This window comes from Chiloscyllium punctatum, chromosome 39 (genome assembly GCF_047496795.1).
Source record: "Chiloscyllium punctatum isolate Juve2018m chromosome 39, sChiPun1.3, whole genome shotgun sequence".
In the NCBI taxonomy this organism is placed as follows: Eukaryota; Metazoa; Chordata; class Chondrichthyes; order Orectolobiformes; family Hemiscylliidae; genus Chiloscyllium; species Chiloscyllium punctatum.
Window position 1 is genome coordinate 54,767,161 of NC_092777.1, and position 24,277 is coordinate 54,791,437.

Genomic DNA, 24,277 nt, shown 5'->3' on the forward strand with positions numbered 1-24,277 from the left:
TCTACAGTGCATCTGTACTAAACTGTCCTGTTCACAAGACTTCTGAGAAGTGTTTCCCTTTTATATATGCCAGGCAAAATCAGAGTCCTCAATATAGCGTGTGAGACTTCAGATCATGGAATAGTCACAGCACAGAAGAAGACCATTTAGCCTGTTGTGTCTATGTTAAAGTGAGGAGTCTAGAAAAGTTAGATTGTTCTCTTCAGAGCAGTGTAAGAAATTTAATATTAATTCTAATGGTTTTGGTAGACTAGGTAAGAAGATGTTCCATTTGCATAAGTAGGTAACTCAGGTCTAAAGCAATTGCGAAAGAAAAGTTTTCTTTATCATAGAGGCTTATCTTTTAGGTTGTACTTGAAATTAAAGAACATTCTTTGATCAAATGCAGCTCATCTGCTTTCATCCAGGTTTTTGTTTTCTCAAAGTTGACCTTTCTAATGCCCTCCTGGCTAGCCTGTTATCCTCTCCCTTCATAAATGTGAACTCATCCAAAGCTCTGCTGTCTTAAACTTGACTTGCACCAAGTTGCCTAACCCACTTGCTTTATAACCTAAATTGGTTCATAGTTAAACAACACCTCAAACAAGGATGAACATATTAAATTCATATCTTAGCATGATATCACACTCAGTATTTTTTTTTTCACTTTCTGATACATCTGTGATAACCATTTGATGTTATACATTTGATGAGATGGAATCAATTTGGTTTGGGTCCACTCATTTTTTTTATAAAATGGTATGTACGTTCTTTTTGTCCCCAACTTGGGACACCACTTCATATTTTCTCTGTATACGGTCTCACCCCAGTCTATTCTGCCTCTGCAGCCTTGTCATTTGCTCCTGATCAAATTTTAATGCAATTTTACATGTACCCGATTTGACTGTGGAGCAAGACCATATTTAGTATAAGAATGACTAGGTACTTTTATGGAAATGACTGATAATTTGCTTTCATCATGCTGTTCACTTCAATTACTACCCCAGTTGAGTTTTCCAATTGAAATGCAAAGGTTCTAAAATAAAATATAAATTTGAATAACAAAAGAATAATAATGACTTGTGCTAAGACATTGATTAAAATCTCTCGTAAAAGGCTAGCAGCGTTATTCATGTGGAATATACAGAAGTTCAAACATACTTGTTTTCAAATTTAATTAGTTATGAGTTTATCTTGAAGCAAAGCAAGAGGTATTGGAATAAAGATTAGAAATGCTCAAAATGTTTAGGAGGTCAGAGAGCATCTGAGGAGAAAGAAACAAGTAACATTTCTGGTAATGGATTTTGCATTTAGAATGCAACAACAAATTCACCCAGCTTTCACTAACATCTGGAAAGTTCATGCCACACAATAGCCATGTGATCCCGGTGTATCCAGTTTAGGATACACCGGGATAAATGGGATAACATAGGAATAAATGGTCAGGTCAGGTGCAGTAAATCGCAGGTACAGTTAAAATAAATATCAAAGTTTGAGGAGTTAACTAATTTGTTTCTGTTCAAGTGAACAAAGATGCAATAAAGTGCTCAGCCACTTTGATGATGGTAACATTTCATCACTAAACAAGAGTGATTAATCTGGATGAAGGTTTGCTCGCTGAGCTGGAAGGTTCATTTTCAGGCGTTTCGTTACCATACTAGATAACAACATCAATGAGCCTCCGGTGAAGCACTGGTATTTGTGACCTGCTTTCCTTGGGTTGGTGGCATCATTTCCTGTCATTTCCAGTGGTGATGTCATCTCCTGTTCTTTTTTCTCAGAGGTTGGTAAATGGAGTCCGAGTCAACGTGTTTGTCGATAGAGTTCCAGTTGGAATGCCATGCTTCTAAGAGTAACTTTGTTACAGTTCTCGAACAAACGGCTCTGCCAAACATCCAACTCAAACTTTGGGTCCACTGCATGGATGACATCTTTGTCATCACTAAACGAAACAAATTAGAGGAAACCTTCAAGACTGTCAATAATATCCTTACTGGCATAAAATTCACTAAAGACAATCACAGAATCCCTACAGAGTGGAAAAAGGCCAACAAGTCCACACCAACCCTCCAAAGAGTATCCCACCCAAACCCATGTCCCATTACTCTACATTTACCCCTGAATAATGCACCTAACCTACATGTCCCTGAATATGATGGACAATTTAGCATGGTTAATTAACCTAACCTGCACATCTTTGGATTGTGGGAGGAATCTGGAGCAATTGAAGGAAACCCACGCAGACGTGGGGAGAATGTGCAAACTCCACACTGACAGTCACCCGAGGCTGGAATCGAATCCGGGACACTGGTGCTGTGAGGCAGCAGTTCTAACCACTGAGTCACTGAGGAAAACAACAACAAACTGCCATTCCTAAATGTCACAATAGAACGAACAGCCAATGGGGAACTTCAAACTAGCATTTACAGGAAAACAACACATATGGACCAAATACTGAACTTCAGAAGCAATCATCCCAACACCCACAAACAAAGCTGCATTAGAACATTATTTCAATGAGCCACCACACATTGCAGCACAGAGGAACTACAAAGAGCAGAGAAAAATCACCTATACAGCATATTCAAAAAGAACTGATGCCCAACGAACACATTCTGCAGATTACTCAGCAACGTACCCGAACCAGTGTACAAAATACGCCCAGGAACCCGAGCCACTCTCCCATACATCAACAATGTCTCTAAAATGACTGCCAGACGACTCAGACCTCTTGGCATCATGGTAGCCCACAAACCCACCAACGCACTAAAACAGCAGCTAATGAACTTGAAAGATCCTATACAGACAACAAGCAAAACTAATGTCATTTACAAGATACCTTGCAAGAATTGTAACAAACACTACATTGGACAAACAGGCAGAAAACTATCCATCAGGATACATGAACATCAACAAGCCACAAAAAGACATGACCCACTCTCAGTAGTATCCTTGCATACAGATGAGGAAGGACACTACTTCGATAAGGACAACACATCTATCCTAGGACAAGCCAAACAGAGTCATGCGTGAGAATTCCTAGAAGCTTGGCATTCCAACCAGAATTCTATCAACAAACATATTGACATGGACTCCATTTACCACCCTCTGAGAAAAAGAACAGGAACTGACATCACCAACGGAAATGATGCCACCAACCCAAGGAAACCTAAACACTTAAACAAAAAGAGGGTCACTAACACCAGCGCTTCACTAGAGTCTCACTGATGATGTTACCTAATATGGTGACGAAACGTCTGAAAATGAACCGTTTAGCTCAGCGAGCAAATTACATCCAGAACCTCAACCTGAGCTACAACTTTTCTGGAAAACAGGAGTGATTAATTTTGGTTAAGAAATGGTTTAGAAATGGCCTGTATATCTATGGAGCATTATATTTTAACAGTTGTTTGGCAAAAGTTGAATAATGATATTTATTGCTATTATTCATGTGGTCTAATTCTGATATGTTTTGTTAATGCAGAAAAAAAGGAAAAAGAAACCAAAAAAGTTGAATGCAGCTGAGATGGAGTCCTCTACTCCTCAGCTCAGGCACTTGAGCAAAAGTGAACAGAAGGACATTGAAACTGAACTACACAATAAAGTTGGTGATCAAACTGAACAATCCACTGTTGGTAATGAAACTAGTGGTTATGTTTGTAGCAATGATTTGATCAATGACCAAAACTCTTCTTGTGATATTATTAATCTGCAGGTTGCTCCAGCTGATGAACATCCTCCTAACTCAACAGGTATTGAGGAAGTTCCGGCTAGTTGTGATCCAGTTGGAAATCTGGTAAATCCAGACATTATTACATTCCAAAGTGACATTGTATCTGGTAAGAACAAGAATGGTGCAGTCCACTCTATTACTGAGAGTGATCTGCTTCACCCAAACAAGAGTGACAAATCAGCCAATGTAATGAATGAAGGATCATTAATCACTGAGAAATTGAGCAGCAGGAAAGATGGCACTCAACCTGAAAGAGGAAGTACTCCAGACAAAGCTGAATCAACATTGACTAGTGCTGTCAGTAAGCAACTTCATACAGCTGACAGTGACTTAAGTAATTCTGTTGAAGGAAATAATAATCAGTATGGCATGAAGAAAGAAAAGGACATTCTGCTTACTCAGGTTATAATTTATTCTTATTTTTATTTATGAAAATAAACTATTTTAAGACTCTTTTGAAATTAAAAAATAATTGTCATTTTAAATCAATAGTAATAACCTAAATGATCTTGGCATCCAAAACTGTTGAAAAGCCAGATATTTTGCATGATGTAATGCTCCCCATTGGCTAGTTGAGAAAGGAAATTCTTTGTATCCAAATCATTAAAAAAAATTGTCTTTAATACTTTATCCCCACTAACTCCTTTTAAGGCATGGTACTTGGACGCTGACGTGCATCTGAAGAAATCGGTTGGCTCCATAAGCATATTTGAGCTGAGGACCTTTCTACTGGAATTAGTTATGTTAAATAACACAAAATGCTGGTAACACTCAATAGGTCTGCAGCATCAATGGAGTGAGAAACTGAGTCCAGCTATCAGATCAAAGACTTCAAAAGAAAGCTGGCACTGATGCTAGCTGGTTCATTTGAACGATTTTGAATTTTAGATGGATCCAAATAGCTCCATGGATTATGTGTTGAAAATATGTTTAAAAATTTTTTTTTAACAAAGCTAGAAATTTGAAACAGCAAAGAAATTGACAGCAGGTCACTCAGCATCTGTGGAAAGTATTAGCTAAAATTTCAGAGTTAGTTAATACATCACATGTAACTTGTTAACAAAAATTAAAATAATAAAGCAATGAATAGATTCAGAACTCTCATTAGCCTTGAAACAAGGAGGAGGCTTGTCATAGACTTTGTGGAAATACCTTGTGCAGGGAGTTTTTTTTTAACATGGAGAGCTGTTGCATTGCAACTGTCACATATTTCCGGCTCGTGATTAAACTCTCCTACTCTGACCATCTGCCTTAGGCATTTCAGAAAGATTTATAGATTGGCAGTCAATCTGCTAGACCTTGCCATAAGCACACCTCTTATAGCCATTTAGTCCTGGAATGGTACTCTAACTTGGAACATCTGGATTAGAGAGAAATTCATTGCAACATATGCTAACCATGCTTTTTGTTTTGGGTTAAACTAAAGTGAATTCAAAGAAAATGATAACAGGAAGTAATAACCAAATCCTTTTGGTTTAATTGAGAAATGAGATACTTTGTTCAGAGATGGGAGATAAACGTATTTAATTTAGAAATCAGCATCCTGGGATTTTGGTATCTGAGTTTGAAAGCTGCATTTTTATTTTTAGAAAATCAGTTTCCTGTGAAGACTAACAGTAGTGAGCAACTGCAAAGAAAACAACCATTTTTTCTGGTGTGGATTCGTTGTCATTATTAGATTAGATTACTTACAGCGTGGAAACAGGCCCTTCGGCCTAACAAGTCCACACCGACCCGCTGAAGCGCACATACCCAGACCCATTGCACCTAACACCACGGGCAATTTAGAAGGCCAATTCACCTAACCTGTGCATTTTTGGACTGTGGGAGGAAACCCACGCAAACATGGGGAGATTGTGAAAACTCCACACAGTCAGTCGCCTGAGGCGGGAATTGAACCTGGGTCTCTGGCGCTGTGAGGCAGCAGTGCTAACCACTGTGCCACCCACAACCACTGTGCCACCATGCTGCCCACGTCCTTTGTTGCATAATTTCTCTATAGGATTATAGAACATTTTTAAGCTGTTTTGGGATGTGGATGTTGCTGACAAAGCTAATTTATTGCCCATTCTTGATTGAACTCATGTATGTGGAATTCCTGCAGCCCATGTCCCACAGTTTAGGATTTGTATCATTGGGTTCAGTTGACCAGATTGAGTGTTTACAGAAAAATGAGGTGGTGTGTCTAATTATCACAATTAATAAAGGTGACAGGAAAGAACTATGATAATACATTTTATATAAAACAGGACTGGATATTTAGGCAATCAAGTGGTCTTACTAATGTTTCCCCACTTGTTAAATTGGTTTATCTATATTATACCCAGCGGAGCGAAGTTAGCTTATCTAAGTTCAGAAAGCAATTAGAAGGGTCTTCTTGTGGTGCAGTGGTAGAATCCCTACCCCTGCCCCAAGAAGTCCGGGTTCAAGTCCCACCTGTTACAGAGGTGTGTAATAACATTTCTGAACAGGTTGATTAGCAAAATAGGTCAGACAATTAGGACTAACACTTGTTTTCATGCCTACAGTTATGGTGGGAACAGTAGTTGAGTTCCTTGGCTCCTAATTGCTTTCTAGGAATCCGTGCTACATATTTGGCTGCAGCAAGAGCAGAATCAACCTACACTGAAATATTTCTCAATGTTGAATTGTATGTCACCTCTCAATGTTGGGAATATATATATAGAAATGGGAAAAACTATTCTGGAGTTTGTGCAATTTTAAAATTTTCTTAGTTTTTAATACCGCGAATGAATCATTTTAACCCTAAATGTTTGGTTTGAGAGAATCACTTAGTGCAAATTAACAGAAATCAGATTGATTTTTGGGTACAGTGAACATGTATGATGGAAAGACCTACTTAATGTATTCCCCACCAATCTACTATTGCAGATGCATCTGTTCTTAACTAAGCCAGCCTCTTACCTGCTCATGTAACCAGTGTATTCATGAGCCGAGTCTAGTTGAGTTTCTGGTCAGTGGTAATCTTGAGGATGTTCATAGTGGGGATTCAGTAATGAAACAGGAAACATTAAAGAAACAGAGATTATTTTCTGTACAGTTCTGAATAATGAGGGCTGATCTCATTGAAGTATACAAAATTTCTATAGCGTTTGATAGCACAAATGCAAATATGATATTTTCCCATTTGGAAGACATAAAATAAATAGAAAAGATATAGAACAAGTTAGTAGTAGGACATTTAGGACAGAGCTGAACAAGGATTTCTTCACTCTGTTTTGGGCGGGGGGGGGGGGGGGGGGAGGTGTGTGGGGCAGAGTGGGAGCGAGTCTCTCCCCTAGAGTGCTGGGGAGGCTTAGTCATTGACTATATTCAATACACAGATTGGTAGATTTCTAAGTATTTATGATATCAAATGATACAAGGGGTTAGTGCAGAAAAATAGTGTGGAGTCAGGTCAGCCGTGATCTGGTTGAAGGGCAGAACTGACTTGATAGTCCAAATACCCAATTATCCTCCTATTTTCAGTGTTTGTGTTTTCAAAGATACAGTGAAGTGATGGATTGAAGATTACTTACAATATTGTTGGATTTTATAAGGCCCTTTTTGTGATGGCAACATTTCTGCAATAAACAGGAGCTATCCACATTTTATAAGTATCATTTAGCAATATGTTTTATTGCTCTGAAATGTTCTAAACTAAAAATATTTAACTTGAGAGGAAATTAAATCTTTGCAACTGTATGATCATTGAGAGATAGAGCTTTAAAATGTAAAGCATATGTATTTGCTTTGATATTGGTGTTCCTGTCTATCTTTCACATGGTCTGATTCTGATATCTTCTAATATTTACACAGAAAAATAAAAAAAGGCAGTCAAATAATTTGAGTGCAGCTGTTCAAAGTAAAGAGATTTCTTCTGCTCGAAAATCTGAAAATTTGTATTCAGGCGATGAACATGACGTAGAAGAATGCAACAAAGTTGGCATTGAGGCCAGGAGCTACTCTACCAGTGATGATTTGACTAGTGACCTAAACTCTGATAGTGATATTACTGATCTGCAGATTGCAGTAGGTGATAGACATTCTCCCAGTTCAACAAGTATGGTAAAATCTCTGCTCCGTCGTGATCCAATCAGCGATCAGGTAAATACAGGCCTTGCAGCATCCAAAGGTGTCATTATAACTTCAAAGAAGATGGATGGTGGCATCCAATCTGTGGCTGACAGTGACCTTTGCTCAAAGAACAGCAACAAATCAGCCTATTTAATAGATAATGGACTTTCCACAACTGAGAAACTGAGCAGTGGAAAAGATATTGAACTTGGAAGAGGAGATGAATTGGGTAAATCTGGAGCAGCAGTTGCTCATACTGATAGTGAGCTACTTGATTCAGCAGACAGCAACTTGAATAATTCTGTTAAAGAAGAAACTAAGGAGCAATACAGCATGACAAAGGAAGAGGACATCCCATACACAAAGGTTATAATTTTACTATAATATGTAGAAATAAGCAGCTTATGACTATTTAGTTTCTAAAACAAAATGAATGTTTTACATGTATTTGGAAAGGCAAGATTAGGAATAGTCGACATGGCTTTGTGTGTGGGAAATAGTGTCTCGCTAACTTGATGGAGTTGTTTGAAGAAGTAACAAAGGATTGATGAGGGGAGAGCGGTGGACGTGATCTGTATGGACTTTGGTAAGGTGTTCAACAGGTTTCTCATGGTTGATTGGTTAGCAAAGTTAGATCACATGGAATACAGGGAAAACAAGCTATTTGGATACAGAACTGGCTTGAAGATAGAAGACAGAGGGTGATGGGGAAGGATTGCTTTTCAGACTGGAAGCCTGTGCCCAGCGGTGTGCCACAAGGATTAGTGCTGGGTCCACTGCTTTTTTGTCATTTATATAAATGATTTAGATGTAAACACAGGAGGTGTGGTTAGTAACTTTGCAGATAGCACCAAAAATGGAGGTGTAGGCGACAGCGAAGAAGGTTACCTCAAAGTACAACGGGATCTTGATCAGATAAGCTGAGGACTGGTAGATGGAGTTTAATTTAGATAAATGTGAGGTGCTGCATTTTGGAAAGGCATATAGGGAAGGATTTATACACTTAATAGTAAGGTCCTGGGGAGCGTTGCTGAACAAAGATCTTGGAGTGCAGGTTCACAGTTCCTTGAAAGTGGATTCCCAGGTAGATAGGATAGTGAAGAAGGTGTTTTGTTTGCTTGCTTTTATCAGTCAGAGTATTGAGTACAGGAGTTGGGAGGTCATGTTGTGGCTGTACAGTACATCACTTAGGCCATTATTGGAATACTGCACGCAGTTCTGGTCTCCCTGGTACAGGGAGGATGTTGTGAAATTTGAAAGAGTTCAGAAAAGATTTACAAGGACATTGTCAGGATTGGAGGGTTTGAGCTGTAGGAAGAAGCTGAATAGATTGGGGCTATTTTCCATGGAGTATCAGAGGCCGAGGGGTGATCTTACAGAGAATCATGAAATCATGAGACGCATGGATTAGGTAAATAGAAAAGGGTTTTTCCCTGGGGTGGGAGAATCCAAAACTGGAGAGCATAGATTTAAGGTAAGAGGGGGAAGATTTAAAAGGGACCTAAGAGGCAACGTTTTCACAGAGGGTGGTGCATGTATGGAATGAGCTGTCAGAAGAAGTGATGGAGGTTGGAGAAGTGATTGCTGGACCTCTTGCTGAGATATGTGTATCATCGATAGTCACAGGTGAGGTGCCAGAAGACTGGAGGTTGGCAAGCGTGGTGCCACTATTTAAGAAGGGCGGTAAAGACAAGCCAGGGAGCTATAGACTGGTGAGCCTGACCTTAGTGGTGGGCAAGTTGTTGGAGGAAATCCTGAGGGACAGGATGTACATGTATTTGGAAAGGCAAGGACTGATTCGGGATAGTCAACATTGCTTTGTGTGTGGGAAATCATGTCTCACAAACTTGATTGAGTTCTTTGAAGAAGTAACAAAGAAGATTGATGAGGGCACAGCAGTGGATGTGATCTATATGGACGTTATTAAGGCGTTCGACAAGGTTCCCCATGGGGGAGACATTAGCAAGGTTAGATCTCATGGAATACAGGGAGAACTAGCCATTTGGATACAGAACTGGCTCAAAGGTAGAAGACAGAGGGCGGTGGTGGAGGGTTTTTTATTCAGACTGGAGGCCTGTGACCAGTGGAGTGCCACAGGGATCGGTGCTGGGTCCTGTACTTTTTGTCATTTACATAAATGATTTGGGTGGGAGCATAAGAGGTACAGTTAGTAAGTTTGCAGATGACACCAAAATTGGAGGTGTAGTGGACAGCGAAGAGGGTTACCTCAGATTACAACAGGATCTAGACCAGATGGGCCAATGGGCTGAGAAGTGGCAGATGGAATTTAATTCAGATAAATGTGAGGTGCTGCATTTTGGGAAAGCAAAACTTATCAGGACTTATACGCTTAATAGTAAGGACCTAGGGAGTGTTGCTGATCAAAGAGACCTTGGAGTTCAGGTTCATGGCTCCTTGAAAGTGGAGTCGCAGGTAGATAGGATAGTGAAGGTGGCATTTGGTATGCTTTCCTTTTTTGGTCAGAGTATTGAGTACAGGAGTTGGGAGGTCATGTTGCGGCTGTACAGGACATTGGTTCGGCCACTGTTGGAATATTGCATGTAATTCTGGTCTCCTTCCTATCGGAAGGATGTTGTGAAACTTGAAAGGGTTCAGAAAAGATTTACAAGGATGTTGCCAGGGTTGGAGGATCTGAGCTACAGGGAGAGGCTGAACAGGTTGGGGCTGTTTTCCCTGGAATGTCGGAGGCTGAGGGGTGATCTTATAGAAGTTTACTAAATGATGAGGGGCATGGATAGGATAAATAGACAAAGTCTTTTCCCTGGGGTCGGGGAGTCCAGAACTAGAGGGCATAGGTTTAGGATGAGAGGGGAAAGATATAAAAGAGACCTAAAGGACAACTTTGTCACGCAGAGGGTGGTACGTATATGGAATGAGCTGCCAGAGGAAGTGGTGGAGGCTGGTACAATTGCAACATTTAAGAGGTATTTGGATGGGTATATGAATAGGAAGGGTTTGGAGGGATATGGGCCGGGTGCTGGCAGGTGGGACTAGATTGGGTTGGGATATCTGATCGGCATGGACGAGTTGGACCGAAGGCTCTGTTTCCGTGTTGTACATCTCTATGACTCTAATTACAACATTTTAAAGGGCATCTGGTTGGGTGTATGAATTGGAAACATTTAGAGGGATATGGGCTAACTGTTGGGAAATGGGACTAGATTTATTTAGGATATCTGAGGGTCTGTTTGTGTGCCACATATCTCTATGACTCTTAGAGATAGGATTGATACTAATAAATATAGCTGGGCATACTAGAAAACATTTTGGAAAAGAAGATAATTCGGCATTTACTTTCATTTGTTTATTGGATGTGGACAATTGCCCATCCCTAATTTCCCTTGAGAAGGTGATGGTCAGATATGTTTTTGAACTGCCTCAGCCCTTGCATTGTAGGTACATCCACATTGCTGTTAGCAAAGGTACTGCATTATTTTGTGCAGCCTTAACCTTGTATGCCTCCCTCCGTTTAAACACCCTCTGAGTTGTCTGTCTTTATATGTTATGATCTGCCTGTACTGCATGCAAATCAAAACTTTTTGCTGTACTTAGGGACATGTGACAACAATAATTAAATCCAATTTTGACACAATAACAATGAGGGAATGGTGATATAGTTCCAAGACAGGAGGCGTTTTACTTGGAGGGTAACCTGCATGTTTTGGTTTTTCCATGCATTTGTTTGCTTCTATCCTTTTATGTGGTAAAAGTTGCTGATTTGGAAGGTGCTATCACTGCAGCCTGTGAGAATTGCTGCAGTACATGTTGTAGATGACTGACACAGCTGCCACTGTTTCAGTGGTGAAGGGGTGAATATTGAAGGTGGTGGATGAGGTGCCAATCATGTGAGCTACACTGCCTTGAATGGTGTCAAGATTCTTGAGAGTTATTGGAAGTGCACCCATTCAGGAAAATAGACAGTACCCCATCACACATCTGACATATACTTTGTAGATGGCAAAATTACTAGCCTCTGACCTGCTCTAGTAACCATTATTTAATTGGCTGTTTCAGTTCAGTTTTTGATCACTTGTCATCTCTAGGACTGGAGTGGGTGATTTGACGATGATAATGCCATTGAATGTAAATATGACATTGTGAGATCGTTAGTGCAAGTGGTCATTGCCTGTGTGGTGCAAATGTTATTTTCCACTTGGCAGACTAATCCTGGATGTTGTCCAGATCTTGCTGCATATGCATTGAGGCTGCTTCATTTTCTAAGTAGTGGAAAGCAATACAGAACATTGTACTATCATCGGGGGATATGCCCAATTCTAACCTTACAATGGAGGGAAGGTCATTAATAAAGCAGCTAAAGATGGTAGGGCCTGGGCCATGAATCTAAGGAACTGCTGCAGTGAGATCCTGAAAATGAGACAATTGACCTCTTCCAACAATAGGCATTTTCCTTTGTGCTAGGTATGACTCTATGATGTTAATCAGCTTATAGTCACCTCCTGTCCCCTTTTCCCCATTCCCATTGACTGCAGATTCGATTATGCTCCTTGATGTCACACTTTGTGAAATGCTGCCTTGGTGTCAAGGGCAACACTCATCTCACCTCTGGAATTCAACACTTTTTTTTTCAAAATGTAGATTATAGGTAAAAGTTCAAGTTACTGTAGTCCAGAGTACCATAAGTGTGCTCTCTGATTTGAGAGAGACGGCTGATGGTGAGTTTAACCTGAGAGTCAGCATGTCTCAGGTGAGGGATGAGATTGAGAAGACAGGACCTTAATGGCAACCTCAACCATTGTGGGAATTGAACCATGCATTTGGTGTCACTCTGCATTGCAAACCAGCCATCCAACCAAATGAGCTTACTGACACCATTCTTAGGCTGTAATGAGGTCAGGAGCTGAGTAGCCCTGATGGAACCCAAACTAGGCATCAGTAAGCAGATTATTTATAAGCAAGAGTCACTTGATAACATAGCTGACCAGCCCTGCCATCAATATATCTTTCTCAAAAGGAAACTCCTTTTGTAATTCACTTACAGACATAGAGTCATACAGCACAGAAACAGACTTTGCGATCCAACCAGTTCATGCTGACTAAAATCCTAAACTAGACTAGTTCCACCTGCCTGCACTTGGCACATATCCCTCCAAACATTTCTTATTCATATATTTCTCTAAATGTCTTTTAGACGTTGTAACTGTACCCATATCCACCACTTCCTCTGGAAGGTCATTCCACACACAAATCATTCTCTGTAAAAAAAACAAAATTGCCCCTCATGTCTTTTTAAAATTTTTCTCCTCTCACCTTAAAAATATGCCCCTAATCTTGAAATCCCTGACTCTAAGGAACGGATATCTGCCACTCATCTAATGATTTTATAAACCTCTATAAGGTTACCCCTCAACCTTCTACACTCCAGTGATAAACGTCCCAGCTTATTCAGCCCCTTCTTAGAACTCAAAACTCCATTCCCGACAATATCCTGGTAAATCTTTTCTGATCCCTCTCCAGCTTAATATTCTTACAACAGGGTGACCAGAACTGCACACAGTACTCTAGAAGTGGCCTCACCAATATCCTGTACAACCTCAACATGACATTCCAACTCCTGTATTCAAAGATCTAAACAATGGAGGCAAGTGTGGTAAATGCTTACTTAATCACAGTGTGCCTGGGACACAAACTCCGAAGAATTATGTGCCTGAAGTCCCAGGTCTTTCTGTTCTACAACATTACCTACCAACCCACTTTTAATTGTATAAGTGCTGCCTTTGTTTGTTTTACCAAAATGCAATACCTTGCATTTATCCAAATTAAACCCCATCTGTCACGTCTCAGTCCATTGGCCCAATTGATCAAGACCTCATTGTAATTTTGGATCACCACCTTCACTGTCCACTATACTACTAATTTTAGTGTCATCAGTAAACTTACTAACTATGCCTTCAAATTGTCATCTAAGTTATCTGTATGAATAACAAATAAAAGTGGACCCAGCACCATTCTCTGTGGAACACCACTGGTAACAGGTCTCCAGTATAATAAACAACCCTCCACCACCACTCCCTTGTCCACTATACACTCCCCACCAACTTCTCCACCACACCCGATACTTTACCACTGCAACTACAAGAGTTGCAACACCTGCACTTGCATCTCCTCTCACCTCCATCCAAGGTTCCAAACAATCCTTCCAGATCTGGCAGACATCCACCCTGGTCTATTGCATCTGTTGCTCCCGATGTGGTCTCATCTATATTGGGGAGACCAAACGTAGATCCAGGGACCAGTTGCCGAGCATATGTGCTGTCTCCACATCAATCAACCCGACCTACTGGTTGCCATCCATTGTAATTTCCCCTCCCACTCCCCCGGCAACATGTCCATCCTTGGCCTTTTCCACTGTCAGTGAGGCCAAACATAACCTGAAGGAACAACATCTGATATTTTGTCTGGGGAGCTTACAGCTCAATTGCCTCAATATTGACTGCACCAGCTTCAAAATCCCTCATCCTTCATCAGGAAGGGCTTTTGCCTGAAACATCAATTTTCCTGCTCCTTGGATGCTGTCTGACCTGCTGTGCTTTTCCAGCACCACTCTAATCTTAAACTGCCCATCATCGCACTCACCTATCTGCTCCACCCTTCCCACTGACCAATCACAATAATACATCCACCTATCACCATCCCACCTACCATTCCCCAGCCCCACACCCCTCCCTCTATTTACTTCTGGTCTCTCCTCCCCCTGCCCAGTCCTGAAGAAGAGGTTTGGCCCAAAATATTGACTTTCCTGATTCTCAGTGCTTTCTGACCTGCTGTGCTTTTCCAGCTTCATATCTATTGACTTTTGCTTCCAGCATCTGCACTCCTTACTTTCTCCTCCACCACCACTCTGTCTCCTGCTGTTAAGCTACTTTTGTATCCAATCGGCAAGCTTGACTAAGTCTTGTCAAAGACTTTACTAAAGTCCAAGTAAACAACTACAACCAGTCTGCCCTCATCAATCATCTTGGTTGCTTCCTCAAAAATCTCAATTTTGTGAGACATGATTTCCCTTGCAAAGGAAAAATGCTGATAATCCCTAATCATTTCTTGCCTCGACAACAGCATATAAATCCTATCTTTCAGAATCACCTCCAGCAACTTATCCACTACTGATGTCAGATTCGTAGGTCTATAATTCCTAGGCTTCACTTTATATCCCTTCTTAAACAAAGGGAAAAGGTTAGCCACTCTCCAGTCATGTGACACCTTACCCATTTTTGTAGATGATACAAATATTTCTGCAAGGGGGTCTGCAATTTCCTCCCTAGATACATTAGCTCAAGTCCTGGAGATTTATCCACCTTTATATTTTCTAAGACCTCTAGCACTTCCTCTTCCATGAAGTGATTGGTTTTAAAGCATCAATATTTATTTCCCTGCATTTTCCAGCCTCCATTTTTTTTTCTCCACAGTAAAAATTGATGTGAAATAGTCATTTAACATCTTTCCCATCTCCTGAAGGTCAACACAAAGATGACCTCTTTGGTCTTTAAGGGGGCCAATTCTGTCTAGTTGCTCCCTTGCTCTTAATGTACTTGTGGAATATCTTTGGATTATCATTAACCTTATGTGCCAAGACTATTTTCAACGATTTAGAGATATTCACAATTGGTCCATTTCCATCTACACCCATGTCCTTTAGTTAGCAGCTGCTTAGGCTCTGTGCAGCTAACCACTACCACTGGAATATGAGTACAAACATTTCTGTATTCCTTTTGAGAAAATATTTACGTTTTTAAATTTTAATTCTTTATGTTATTAGGCAGGGACAAGTCTAACTAAGTTTTCTCTCGAACCTTCAATTTGCTTAACATTCCAGTGTTGCTAGGTCAAAGTTCTAATTTCTTTATTAACATTACCAAGAACGACCTTTTTGTTGATGGAACTCTCGATTGATGAATTGGTGGACTTACTATCTTAAACTCAGCAACTGAGCAAGCTGTCAATTGCCCCTGGGAGTTTGCATTTACTAAATAAATTAATTAGAAAGTTTGCTTTATTGCAGTTATCATTTTATTGCTACCATTTTTAATCCTGTTGACTTCGAATTGTGAAAAGTTTTATTTTTTGTAAATTAATTTATTGTAGTTCCAACTGAGGATGTAATTGTGGCGCTCAGAAATTTCACTTCAGTGAGATTTCCAACCATTGAAACTGAGGCTGTCACCTCCTCAACCAATTTATGCTCAGTGTCAGATTGTCTAAGAACATATTTCTTTGCATGGCTGAGTCTGTTGCCGAAAATTTGAAGGTATGAATTGGAAAGGCGGTAGCTTAGAAACACTTCTCAGTTTTTTGTAATTCTGAAAAGGAAACCAAACATTTTGAAGGAATTGGAGGAGAGAACAAGAAGGGAGAGGGTAAAGGCAAATCACACAAGCAAGCAGAAACCTAACACATGATCAGTCCCACAATTCCTTTACACATTGTTTCTGTTTTGGATTTCTCTGAGAAATCTGGCATTTTAAAGATATGTGAATCTATAGCGTGTTAGAAGGAAGTTGCTGGAAATGGAGGGTTTGAGTTATAGGGAAAGGCTGAATAGGCAGGGGCATTTTTCCCCTGGAACATTGGAGGCTGAGAGATAACCTCATAGAGACTTATGAAATCATGAGGGGCATGGATAGGAAAATGACCAAAGTCTTTTTCCTAGATTGTTGGAGTCCGAAACTAGAGGGCACAGGTTTAAGGTGAGAGAGGAAAGATTGAAAAGGGACCTGAGGGGTAACTTTTTCACACTGATGGAATGAGCTGCCAAAGGAAGTCATGGAGTTGGATACAATTACAAATTTGAAAGGAATCTGGTTGGGTATATGATTTATTTGTTTATTTGATTTATTGTCACATGTGCTATACAGGCAGATTGTACTTTACAAGGTGCCTCATGGTAGCAACAGAGGACAGAATATACCATTACAGCTGCAGAGAGACAGAGATCGACACTAACATTTGAAAGATCCATTCAAAAGTCTGATATGAGCCAAATGCAAGTAGGACTAGATGAGATTGACATGTCTGGCCAGCACAAATGAGTTGGACTCCGTCATACACTTGTCCTATCCTTAAAATGGAATGTCTAACTTCTCTATTGGTAACTCTTTTAGAAACTTCAATTTGTTGTCATCAGTACAAATCAATATTTCATTTGGTATCGAGAATTTTGATGAAAGGATGGTTTGTGTGTAACAGAATTTCATCTTTTATTTTGATTGGTGGATGGCTGTGACAGCTGCAGAGAGATGACTGATACCAGGTGTGGAAAAAATACAAAATGTTACAGAATATGAGTTCCAATTGCAGGCTGAAAAAAATAGAGCATGAACTCCTAAATGGAGGCAAGTTTATTCACTTCATTTTTTTTTGGTGCCTTCCAGGTTAAATGTTATGGTAAAGAGAATCAAGCTCAAAAGAATGAGAATGAAATAGTTGATCGTGATTCTGAAGGTGGGGAAGAAAAATTGAATCAGGGTTTATTGGCCACGAAGAGGAGAAATAGTTCAGAGTTGTCTGCTACAACAATGGATGAGAAAAGTGATGCCAAAGGTACTGAATCTGAAGGTTTAAGCAGAAAGGAGAAAAAGAAGAAGAAAAAGCATTCAAGTGACACAACTGCTATGTTAAGGTGAGAAATGTGATGTTTGTTTTATAGCAAAAAGTCAAGTTATCTACTAATTGAATCCTAATTATCAGTTAAGTTTGGATCCTGTGATTTTAAAATATCTTGGCATCACATTTTGCTGCTTTATCTTGTATGATAGCAATGCACCAAATTTGTGATTTGCATTGTACATAAACTTGACTATTTTGTTATTTAAAAGAAAATTCTCTTCCAAAATATCAAAATGTCCAAATTTGCAGTTATAGACAGGAACAATAATTGCCATAGATTCTGGAGGCATTTGAATGAAAATTGAAGATTGTGACTTCAAATCGCATGACACAGATTTGAGCACAAATTCCAGCCACATATATCAGTTCAATATTGAGAAATTGTCAGAGGTGCTGACTCTCAGATAAAATATTAAGCAGCAAATTTGTATACCTATGATCCTGTTTAAAGAAGGACAGGGGAGTTTTAAGATGTGCTGAACAATACTGATTTCTCAACCAGAATCTTTAAAATAGGTGACTGGGTCATCTGAAAAAAGAGACTGAATTATATCAATTTGCTCAGGTCACTGTCATTACTCTGTATTTCACTGTTCATTTGAAGATTACACTTGACAGAAAATTGACTTCCAATAGATTGGAAATGTTGTATCACTTTATATAGATATTTTACTTTGAGATTTCCTGTGTCAAGTTGAGTTACCATGATTCATGTGCTTAGGTTAGCAGGTGGCGACTAGAAAGAAATCTTATTCACACTTCAGAACACCCTGTTTTCTTTTTTGATATCCAGTGTCTCTATGTGTTTTGATGATTTAATTTTAATGATCTACACCATGAAATACTGCCAGTTGTTTTCTCTACACAACACATTAAAAAAGTTATCACAGTCAGTTCTGCTGACCTGAAAAGTTGTCCTCACTATCTTAATATCTGGGATATTATGCTAACATGGTGAGAGCTGCCATAGTCCTACGCATGGATCTGTTCCTTACAGAATATTTCTTACAGTATCCAAGACACCAGCAATATCTTGTTCCACCAACAGGGCAGACCCACCAGAGGTGGCAGCATTATGGTATTTAGTCAGAAAGGAATTGCCCTTGGGGAACTCAACATTAACTCCCGACCCATGAACCTTTTTAGCATCAGATTACACAAAGGAAACAGGGTATTTCTTAATTGTTATTACACAGCTCTGGACTTGGTGATATTTGAACCCAGGTCTCCTTGGTCAGAGGTAGTGACATTACCACTGCACCACAAGAGCCCTTTGTACAGGAAACCTGCAAATGTTCCTCTGCAATGATTACCACTGTCTGTCTTTCCTGTTATCTGAGCAATCAGTATTCCTGCATGTTGAACGCCACTTGGAAGAAGCACTGAAGGAAGAAAATGCACAGAATATTCACCAGTTAGGGGACTTTAATATCTATCAAAAAGAATCTCTCAGGAGCTTCACTACTTACCAAGCTGGCAAAGTCCTAATGGACAAAATGCTGCATTTTGCAGCAAGTAATAAGGGAAACAACAAAAATAACCTACTCGAGCTCTTCCTCTCCAAAATACTCTTTCACGTGCATAAATCCATAGTATTATGGATAGGAGTGACCGCTGCACAGATCTTATGGAGACAGAGTTTTCTCCCATCACATTAAACACAGCTTCCATTATGTTTCGTGGCACCACCATAGCGCAAATGAACAAAGTTAAAAATTACACAACACCAGGTTATAGTCCAACAGGTTTATTTTGTAGTACAGGCTTTTAGAGCGATGCTTCTTCATCAGCTAACTTTGTCCATCCCATTCCAACACCGCATCTCCACATCATAGTGCAAATGAGACAAACTTCAAACAAATTTAATAACTCATCTGAGACCCATAGGCAGCAACAGAATTCTATTTATCCACAATCTGTAACTTCATGGTCTGGCAAAAAAATCAACGATCACCATTCCTGGAGTTGTCAAGTATGTGAAAATTTGATGAAACTACTGAATCGCCCAACTTTGTTTTACTGGATTCTTTAGGTTAAAAGAAAATGCACACCCAAGTTTTTTTCCATCACAAATAGAGAACTATTTATTGTAATCAAACCTTTTAAATTAATGGCAAAAAATACATATATTAAATTGCTAATCGAAAATTAAACTGTGCAGCTTTTGAAAATTCCCATATGCATATATACGGATATGCAAGACTAGACAAAGCAGTGCAAGTTATTGTAAGTATGGTGGGGAATAAAACAGAAGTGCAATTCTGGCACTCGTTCAGATCACAGGTGACAATGTCATTCTCTTCAGCTTTCTTTTGAATCCTGTGATTCTTTGCTCATGATCTGAGGCTGCAGTTATTCCAGTTCTCAGTCTTTGTCACTGATTGAGGTTTTGACACTTCAGTGCTTCTGAAGATGATTTTTCTCCTTTTTCTTTCAACTGGAGATTTGCAGCGACAGCAATTTACTGAGGAACTGTAGATAGCTACTAGGGAATTTCTTTTAATTCTCCACATAAAGAGAGGGTTACATGCTTTTTCTTCACCGTCTGGATGTTCTGAATTGTCCACATTCAAGGCCAAAGCCCACCTGCCCAGGAGCCAAAAAGTGGTTGTTACTATGGTGTTTCCTCTTGAACCCACAACAACTGTCCCAGTTAAAGCCAATTAAAGCATTATCCTATGGCAAAAGTGCCCTGAACACACACACACAGTGTAGAGACAGCGGGCCGTGGAAGGGGTCATTAGGGCTGACTGCCTGCCCCTCTTCTGCAGTTACGTTAGAGCCTGGGTGTCTCTGGAGAAGGAGCATGCTGTGTCCATCAACACCCTAGGGTTGTTCAGGGAGAGGTGGGTGCCGCAGGGAGTTGAGTGCATTATTTCCCTGTCCAACTATATTTTGATTTAACCCCTGCCCTTCACTGTTTGATCACACAGCATTGCCCTTTGATGAGAAGGGCACTGCTTGTCACTGGCCACTTGGGAGTTTCCTTTCTTCCTAGTGGTGGAAACTGAATAAAGATTCATGCACCTTGTGTGTCTCACTGTGTCTCACACCTGCACACACACAACATGGGTGCTGGGGGGAAAATAAGCACTAAAAAAAATTTTTAAAAAAGAGAAAAGAAAAAAAAAGAAATAGTGTAATTCCATATGGCATGCTCCCTCACTGCTTGAAAAAGTCACTATTGTAGATACTAGTCATAAATGTGTTACAGTAACTTGCTTTTAAAAGTGAAATGATTTTTTTGCAGTTTATTTATTCACTCATGGGATTTGGGTCTCGTTGTCTGGCCAGCATTTTTTATTACTCATCCGTCATTGCCCTTGAGAAGGTGGTGGTGAGCTGCCTCCTTGAACCAATGCCTTGAACATGCTATTGATTGGCACACAATGCTGTTAGGATTGGCTCAGCAAAAGTGAAAGAGCAGAGATAAATTTACAAGTCAAGACAGTGAGTACCTTAAAGGTGCTGGTGTTCCCATTTAGCTGCTGCCCTTGTTCTTCTAACTGGAAGTGATTGTGGGTCTGGAATGTGCTGTCTAAGGATCTTTGAATTTCTGCAGTGCATCTTGTAGATAGTACCCACTGTTGCTACAAAGTGTCAGTGGTGAAGGGAGCATTTGTTTGTCGATGTGGTGCTATCAAGCAGGTTGTTTTGTCTTAGATGGTGTCAAGGATCTTGAGTGTTGTTGAAGCTGCACCCTGTATGTAAATGAGAAGTACCCTATCTCAGTGTGGAAGCAGGCCATTCAGTCTATTGAGTCCAGACTGATCCACCGAAGAATATTCCACCCAGATCCATCCTTCCATCCTATTCCTGTAATCCTGCATTTCTCACAGCAAGTCTACTTAGTCCACATCCCTGGACACTACAGGCAATGTAGCATGGCCAATCCATCTAGTCTGCATATATTTGGACTATGGGAGGAAATTGGAGCAACTGGAAGAAATCCACACAGACACGGGGAAAATGTGCAAATTCCAGACAGCCTGAGGATGGAATTTAACCTGGGTTCCTAGCACAGTGAGGCAGCAGTGCTAGCCTCTGTGCTGCCCTAATGGTGGATAGACAGTGGACAGGCTTTGGGAGTTGGGATTTAAGTTACTTGCCAAAGTAGTCCTAGCCCCTGACCTACTTTTGTAACACTGTTTATGTGAGGAGTCCAGTTCAGTTTCTGGTCAATGGTAACCCCCAAGATGTTAATGTTGGGGGAACTTGGTGATGATAGCATCATTTAAGGTAAAAAGGCGATGGTTAGAGATTATCGGAGAAGGCCTTTGCCTGCCATTTGTGTGGCACGAATGTTGTTTACCACTTGTCAGCCCAAGCCTGGATGTTGTCCAATTCTTATTGCATTTGGACTGGACTACTTCAGTATCTGAGGAGTTGTGAATGGTGCTAAGCATTTTGCAATCATCAGTGAACATTCCTACTTCTGACCTTATGATGGAGGGAAGGTCATTGATGAAGCAACTGAAGATGATTGGGCCCTGAAGAGCTCCTGGAGAGATGTCCTGAAGCTGAGATTGCCAAAAACCAAGTATATGCCACATATGACACTGACCAGCAGAGAATTTGCCCCGATACCCATTGATTCCAGCTTTGCTAGTGCCACTTGGTCGAATGCAGCCTTGTTGTTGAGGGCTGTCACTCACCTCACATCCAGAATTTAGTTCTTTTATCTACGTTTGAATCAAAGCCGTTAAGAGGTCAGAAGCTGAGTGGCAGAAGCCAAATTGGGATCAATGAGCAGATGCTGCTTGAAAACACTACAGACGACACCTTCTATCACTTTACTAATGATTGAGATTAGACTGATAAAGCAGTTAGTGGCTGAGTATGATTTTTCTGTTTTTTATGTACATAACATATCTGGGTAATTTTCCAAATCGTCGGGTTGATGCCAGTGTTGTACGCAATTTCCCTTCCCACGTGTTTAAAGATGCCCTCCAACGCATCTCGTCCACATCCCGCACCTCCGCCCTCAGACCTCACCCCTCCAACCGTAACAAGGACAGAACGTCCCTGCTGCTCACCTTCCACCCTACCAACCTTCGCATAAACCAAATCATCCGCCGACATTTCAGCCACCTCCAAAAAGACCCCACCATGAGGGATATATTTCCCTCCCCACGCCTTTCCGCCTTCCGCAAAGACCGTTCCCTCCGTGACTACCTGGTCCACGCCTCCCTACAACCCACCCTCCCACCCTGGCACTTTCCCCTGCCACTGCAGGAACTGTAAAACCTGCGCCCACACCTCCTCCCTCACCTCTATCCAAGGCCCTAAAGGAGCCTTCCACATCCATCAAAGTTTTACTTGCATATCCACTAATATCATTTATTGTATCCATTGCTCCCGATGCGGTCTCCTCTACATTGGGGAGACTGGGCGCCTCCTAGCAGAGCGCTTTAGGGAACATCTCAGAGACACCCGCACCAATCAACCACACCCCCCTGTGGCCCAACATTTCAACTCCCCCTCCCACTCTGCCGAGGACATGGAGGTCTTGGGCCTCCTCCACCGTCGCTCCCTCACCACCAGATGCCTGGAGGAAGAACGCCTCATCTTCCGCCTCGGAACACTTCAACCCCAGGGCATCAATGTGGACTTCAACAGTTTCCTCATTTCCCTTCCCCCACCTCACCCTAGTTCCAAACTTCCAGCTCAGCACTGTCCCCATGACTTGTCCAGACTTGTCCTACCTGCCAATCTCCTTTTCCACCTATCCACTCCACCCTCTCTTCCCCGACCTATCACCTTCATCCCCTCCCCCACTCACCCATTGTACTCTATGCTACTCTCTCCCCACCCCCACCCTCCTCTAGCTTATCTCTCCATGCTTCAGGCTCTCTGCCTTTATTCCTGATGAAGGGCGTTTGCCCGAAACGTCGATTTCGCTGCTTGTTGGATGCTGCCTGAACTGCTGTGCTCTTCCAGCACCACTAATCCAGAAGCCAGTGTTCTAACTGTCAGGTTGGTTGAACAGGTTAGCTGGAGGAGCATCAGGTTCTGGAGCACAAGTTTTCAGTTCCATTGCCGGAATGTTGTCAGGGCCCATAGCCTTTGTAATATCCAATGTCTCCAACCATTTCTTGATATCATGTGGAGTGAATTGAATTGACTGAATACTGACATCTGTAACATTGGTGACCACTGGAGGAGCACGAGATAGATCATCCACTCAGCATTTCTGGCTGAAGATTACTGCTAATGATTCAACCTTATCTTTTGCACTTATCCATTGGGCCCTTCCATCATTGAGGAATGGGATATTTATGGAGCCGCCTCCTCCAGTGAGTTGTTTAATTGCCAACCACAATTCATGGCTGGACATAATAATCCTCCAAAGTTAAGTCTGATCCATAAGGGTTGTGGGATCACTTTTCTCTGGATATCACTTGCTGCCTATGCTGTTTAGCATGCAAGTAACTGTTCGTTACTTTCACCAGTTTCACCAAATGACACCTCATTTTTAGGTATGCCTGTTGGTGCCCCTGGTATTGTCCTCCTGCATGCTCCATTGAACCATTGTATTCATGGCCTGTCTTGGTGTTAATTGTTGAGTGGGATATGCCATGCCATGAATACAATTCTGCAGCTGTTGATGGCCCACAGTTGCTTGATGGATGCCTAGTTTTGGGTTGCTAGATATGCTCATAGTCTGAGCCATTTAGTATAGTGATATTAGCATGGTGGCTGAGTGGTTGAGGTGGTCAGTGGTTAGCATTGCAGCCTCACAGCGCCAGGGACCCTGGTTTGATTCCAACATCAGGCGACTGTCTGTGTGGAGTTTGCACATTTTCCTTGTGTCTGTGTGGGTTTCCTCTGGGTGCTCCGGTTTCC

General features: G+C 41.0%; 1 protein-coding gene across 4 annotated transcripts in view; it reads left to right on the forward strand.

Moving 5' to 3' along the window:
• Positions 1-24,277, forward strand: part of LOC140464072 (E3 ubiquitin-protein ligase rnf213-alpha-like) — a 200,578-nt gene that overhangs the window by 12,453 nt on the left and 163,848 nt on the right. For 3 of the 4 annotated variants that reach the window (XM_072558748.1, XM_072558746.1, XM_072558749.1), the window contains exons 4-6: positions 3,464-4,114; positions 7,532-8,155; positions 17,197-17,444. In XM_072558748.1, coding sequence (XP_072414849.1) covers positions 3,464-4,114; positions 7,532-8,155; positions 17,197-17,444 — 1,523 coding nt within the window. The remainder of the gene's footprint in view (positions 1-3,463; positions 4,115-7,531; positions 8,156-17,196; positions 17,445-24,277) is intronic. The other variant, XM_072558747.1, reaches the window with a different exon arrangement.